This window comes from Nothobranchius furzeri, chromosome 12, assembly GCF_043380555.1.
Source record: "Nothobranchius furzeri strain GRZ-AD chromosome 12, NfurGRZ-RIMD1, whole genome shotgun sequence".
In the NCBI taxonomy this organism is placed as follows: domain Eukaryota; kingdom Metazoa; phylum Chordata; class Actinopteri; order Cyprinodontiformes; family Nothobranchiidae; genus Nothobranchius; species Nothobranchius furzeri.
In genome coordinates, this window is record NC_091752.1 from 51,319,866 (window position 1) to 51,324,965 (window position 5,100).

At 40.6% G+C, this 5,100-nt stretch overlaps 1 protein-coding gene across 1 annotated transcript in view; it reads right to left on the bottom strand.

Moving 5' to 3' along the window:
• slc17a7a (solute carrier family 17 member 7a) overlaps positions 1-3,969 on the bottom strand; it is a 19,645-nt gene extending 15,676 nt beyond the window's left edge. Inside the window, exon 1 of the mRNA XM_015945877.3 lies at positions 3,811-3,969. Within this exon, the coding sequence (XP_015801363.3) occupies positions 3,811-3,872 (62 nt within the window). The 5' untranslated portion in view covers positions 3,873-3,969. The remainder of the gene's footprint in view (positions 1-3,810) is intronic.
• Between the last annotated feature and the right edge of the window lie 1,131 nt (positions 3,970-5,100).

Genomic DNA, 5,100 nt, shown 5'->3' on the forward strand with positions numbered 1-5,100 from the left:
GTGTTTATGAAGAGTTTGTGGGTTTTTGAGGGGATGGGTAAACAGACCCACAAAAAACGTTTCAAGTGATCGGATCCCTAAAATAAACCCATTCTGTTTAAAGAGACAATGTGTAGCTTTTACCGTTAATCTCTGGAAATATCCATCGAAATGTGGTTGATACACATAGTTTATAATTAACTCAACATCCTGAGACCCTGCAGCCTCACACAGGACATTGGCTTTTTGTATGATAATATTTTAATCTCTTCAACGTATGACTTTACTTATACCTAGTAAAATATTTATCCAGATTATAGGCCCTTTGCTCAGTCAGATGTTTTGATTACAGTTTGAACATCAGCAACAGGATCATCCTTGATACCTGTCAGGTCAATGTCCCTTGATCAATAAGAAACTGGTGACAGAGTGGTGGCCAGTTCATGTTTGTAAACAAAGTGGTGACATAAAAAAATAGTAAAATGTTTATAAAATAAATTATTGTAAGACAAACTGAAATATCTGACAATGGAAATGTTTTAGAGTGACTCAAAAGCCCTTAGTAACTGGCCTCACTGTTACTAGCCATTAGCCCATCAGTCTGATCAAAGTGCTGGCTGATTATTCCTTATGCAAATATCCGCAAGTTCAATTCTGAAGATGTGGTTGACTGAAAAAAACAGTGTTTAATAATTATTTCTGATTATAATCAGTCACTTTTGCATGCAGGCTGAACATGAGAATAGTCTCCTACACCTATCTCCTGCATTAGCTTCTGATAGGAAATAGACGGTTAAACTCTAGGATTAGCAAATCCTCACAGATCACACTGTCACTTAACGTCCATGGACTCACCCATCTTGACTCACGATGGGAGCTGCTAATGCTTACAGTTAGCTTAAGGGGGAAGGCTGTTTTAACCAATCAGCAGCGAACATCTCGGCTACTTTAAGCTAGCTGTTAGCCTTAGCAGCACAACCACACGGCAGAAGCTCCTCCTAGTTTGTGTTTTTTGTGGAGATAACTCATAGGCGTTGCAACTCAGTGGTAGAGTTGCTGTTATCCAACCCAGGGACAGATGTCCAAATATCAGGAAACAAGACTCCAAAACCTGTCGTCTGAAGCTCAGCTGTGATGTGGGCAACTTTTGGGTCCAAGAGATGGTGCACCCGTATATTCTCCCTCCGAGAACGACTTACAAGGAATTCATTCCTCCTAGAGACCACCGCAAATGTAGTGATTAATCGAGTAAACCACCCCTTTAATATCCATGACATATAACATTTACAAGACTGTATTGAATAGAATTTGCATTAAACAATGGAACAGTTTAGAGATGTTTTAGGCTCCCATGGGTCTACTTTTGCCTTGACCCTGATGTGATTAGTGTGTTAAGCTGACAAAACTAATCTATATTTCTCCAAACTAAGATTGCTGAAAGAGCTGTCTGCGGCAGGCGAGATGCTGCCTCTCTAAATACAAAAACAAAGAGAAGTCATTACCACAGATCATCTTATTGTTGTTTTAATGTTTTATTCAGACTACCTACGTGGAAGAGAGAGAAAGGAAGCAACAGAAAAATGTTCTCTGCTGCAGATCAAGAGGATTAAAAATGGATTACCTGTTATTTTCTGTGTTGCCTTGCGTGTCTCAGTGCAGCCACGGCACATTTAAACGTTTCTTCAGCAAACCAGTCGGAGAAATTTGATTCACAATAAAAAGGAAACGTGAGACTTTTACACAAAGTCTATAATTATGTTTAAAGAAAGTACAGTTCATCTTTAACAGTTGACCTTACGCTAGAGAAATTTGTGCTTACCTAGAGGAGTTTAATATAGAAACAGGAGATGCATCCTGATGGAGAAAATGTTTAAATAATAGATGAACTCCTGGCTGCTTTCATGAGGGGATCATGGTTTTGTCTGTGATGAGATTGTACTGCATTTGCTAGAGTTTTAAAAGTCAACGTCTTTTCTAAACTCCTCAAAAGATGTACTTTTAGATGAATTTGAACAGTTCATACATGCTGACTAAAAACCAGAGGAAACGCCCACTAAAACCGGTCTGACATGGCTCACAGCTTCATCAGCTGTGTGTCTCAGGAGGATTTTCACCACCATTAATCTGGGAGACCCCAGCAGGGTGAAAGTTGCCTGAGCTGGTTTTCAGTGGCTGCAGCAGGAGGAGGAGGAGGAGACGGCGGCTGGAGGAAGTGACATGGCCCGGGACGGAGCGAGTGGGAGGGGAGAGTTTAGGGATTTGCATGGCTCGACAGCTGGACTGAAAAACAGGCTATTTCAGGACGGGATTTGTACGTTTGGTTGCTACCTCAAATCCTGAGAGAGCGGAAGCTTAAAGCGATGGTTATTGCGTGATGTTCTATCGGTGTCTTTAATCTCTCTTTTTTTTTCCTCCACTGAAATATTGTCAGCAAACCAATGGAACGCTTTTCTTTGCCATGATGTGGAATTTATCCAGCATTTTATTATATTCATAATTATTTTTCATTTAAAACTTAAACTGAAAATAAAAACCCATTTTTAATATCTGTCTTTAAGAACAACTGTGCATATCATTGTATAATAACTTGAATCTCATGATATTTTATAACTGTTTTATTGTGATTTATTATTGAATATAATTTAAAACAATTATCTTGTCTTATTTTGTTTGTAAATTGTCTAAGTTTGCAAAACAATAAAAATGTTACTATCAAACTCGCCCCTAATCTGTCATTTTTATCTTTTTAAATATAAAAATAAAAGATTACTTTAATCAGAAAGAAAAGGTTTAGCAGTCTAATCTCCAGGGTAAATTTATTCGTCCTTCCACTCAGGTTATTCCACTCAGATGACGATGTTTCAACTGTCAAGACTGCATGGAATTCCATTTTTTAAAACTTTCACGTTAAATAAATTTAAGCGAATTATACTTAAAATAATAATTATTATCATAAAGTTTTTTTCAGAAAATGGAAGAAGTTAGACATAGATAGATAGATAGATAGATAGATAGATAGATAGATAGATAGATAGATAGATAGATGATAGATGATAGATAGATAGATAGATAGATAGATAGATAGATAGATAGATAGATAGATAGATAGATAGATAGATAGATAGATAGATAGATAGATGATAGATAGATAGATAGATAGATAGATAGATAGATAGATAGATAGATAGATAGATAGATGATAGATAGATAGATAGATAGATAGATAGATAGATAGATGATAGATAGATAGATAGATAGATAGATAGATAGATAGATAGATGATAGATAGATAGATAGATAGATAGATAGATAGATAGACAGATAGATGATAGATAGATAGATAGATAGATAGATAGATAGATAGATAGATAGATAGATAGATAGATAGATAGATAGATGATAGATAGATAGATAGATGATAGATAGATAGATAGATAGGCTCACTCTCATCCAGCTATCAGCAACCCACGTAATTATTACGTAATCGGACTTCCTTCTACTCTGAACCATCGCTTTAAGCTGAAAAAGATCCAAATAAAACATAAATTCCTCCAGTTAGACACTTTCGCCACCTCCAGATCCATTTTAACCTCTTTTGGCGGTGCCAGCTGTGCGTAAAACCAGATTTTTGCTTCCCTCTGCGTCCTCTTTTAGACGTAACGACCTTCAGTCCTAAATAAAACAAAAATTCGAACTTGTTCCACAGTTTTAAAGTTGGTTTGGAGGAGAGACATGACATAAACTCAGAGCAGGACGTATTTGAGTCGTGCCAGGAGGAAACCGCGCTCCGCTGGCACAAATCAGAGGAATTCGACAGGAACTCTTGCCTACCTGTGAATTTTCCCCAGAGTTTTGCCGGCGACAGCCTTGAACCTGTCTGGTCGGATCTCCATCCTTGCAGCTCCTTGACCCGGCCGGTGTGCTGATGTCCCACGCGCACTCCTGTTCTGAGCGCGCGCTCCTCTCTCTCTCTCTCTCTCTCTCTCAGGCTTCCTTCTGTCTCTGCCTCTCCCATCCCTCCCTACACGCAAACCCACTCACATGGACGGTCGCGCTGGTTTCTTACAAACTTTGGTCTCCTCATAAATATAGTTTAAATAGGTCTCTTAGCTTTGTTTCCTGTGTTGTTGTCACCTTTTAGGAAAACACATGCATGCTAACTTAGTTTTTATTAAAGATGAACACAATTTCAAGTCTTATTCTTAGATTATAAGTCTTCTCTTGGTCCTTAAAGGGGACATGTTATACAAAGATCACCTTTTGCATCATTTTGTGGTGCCATGGAGGTCTCTACCATTGACTGTAGGCATTTTATATAATGTAAGGACCCTCCTGCAGGTTTCTGAAGAGCTGCCCAATTGGCTTAGAGTTGTTCTGATGGTAAACTTAACCTAGTAAACCCCCCCCCCCCAGTTTTTGAACCAGGTTGTCGTCGTCGTCTTCCTCCGCTTTTCCGGGTCCGGGTCGCGGGGGCAGCATCCCAACTAGGGAGCTCCAGACCGTCTTCTCCCCAGCCACCTCCACCAGCTCCTCCGGCAGGACCCCAAGGCGTTCCCGGACCAGATTGGAGATGTAACCTCTCCAACGTGTCCTGGGTCGACCCGGGAGCCTCCTGCCCAAACCACCTCAACTGACTCCTTTCGATCCGGAGGAGCAGCGGTTCTACTCAGAGTCCCTCCCGAATGGCCGAGCTCCTCACACTATCTCTAAGGCTGAGCCCGGCCACCCTACGGAGGAAACTCATTTCGGCCACTTGTATCCGTGTTCTCGTTCTTTCGGTCGTTACCCAAAGCTCATGACCATAGGTGAGGATTGGGACGTAGATCGACCGATAAATCGAGAGCCTGGCTTTCTGGCTCAGCTCTCTCTTCACCACGACAGATCGGCTCAGCGTCCGCATCACTGCAGACGCCGAACCAATCCGCCTGTCGATCTCCCGATCCCTCCTACCCTCACTCGTGAACAAGACCCCGAGATACTTAAACTCCTCCAGTTGAGGTAGGACCTCCGTTGAACGAGGTTGTAAATATTTTTTATTTCTTTTGTGAAGTTAGCATTCTTAACATGGGAGCCAATAGGAACCTACTCCTTTCTTGAGCCAGCACCTAGTTGTAACGTCCA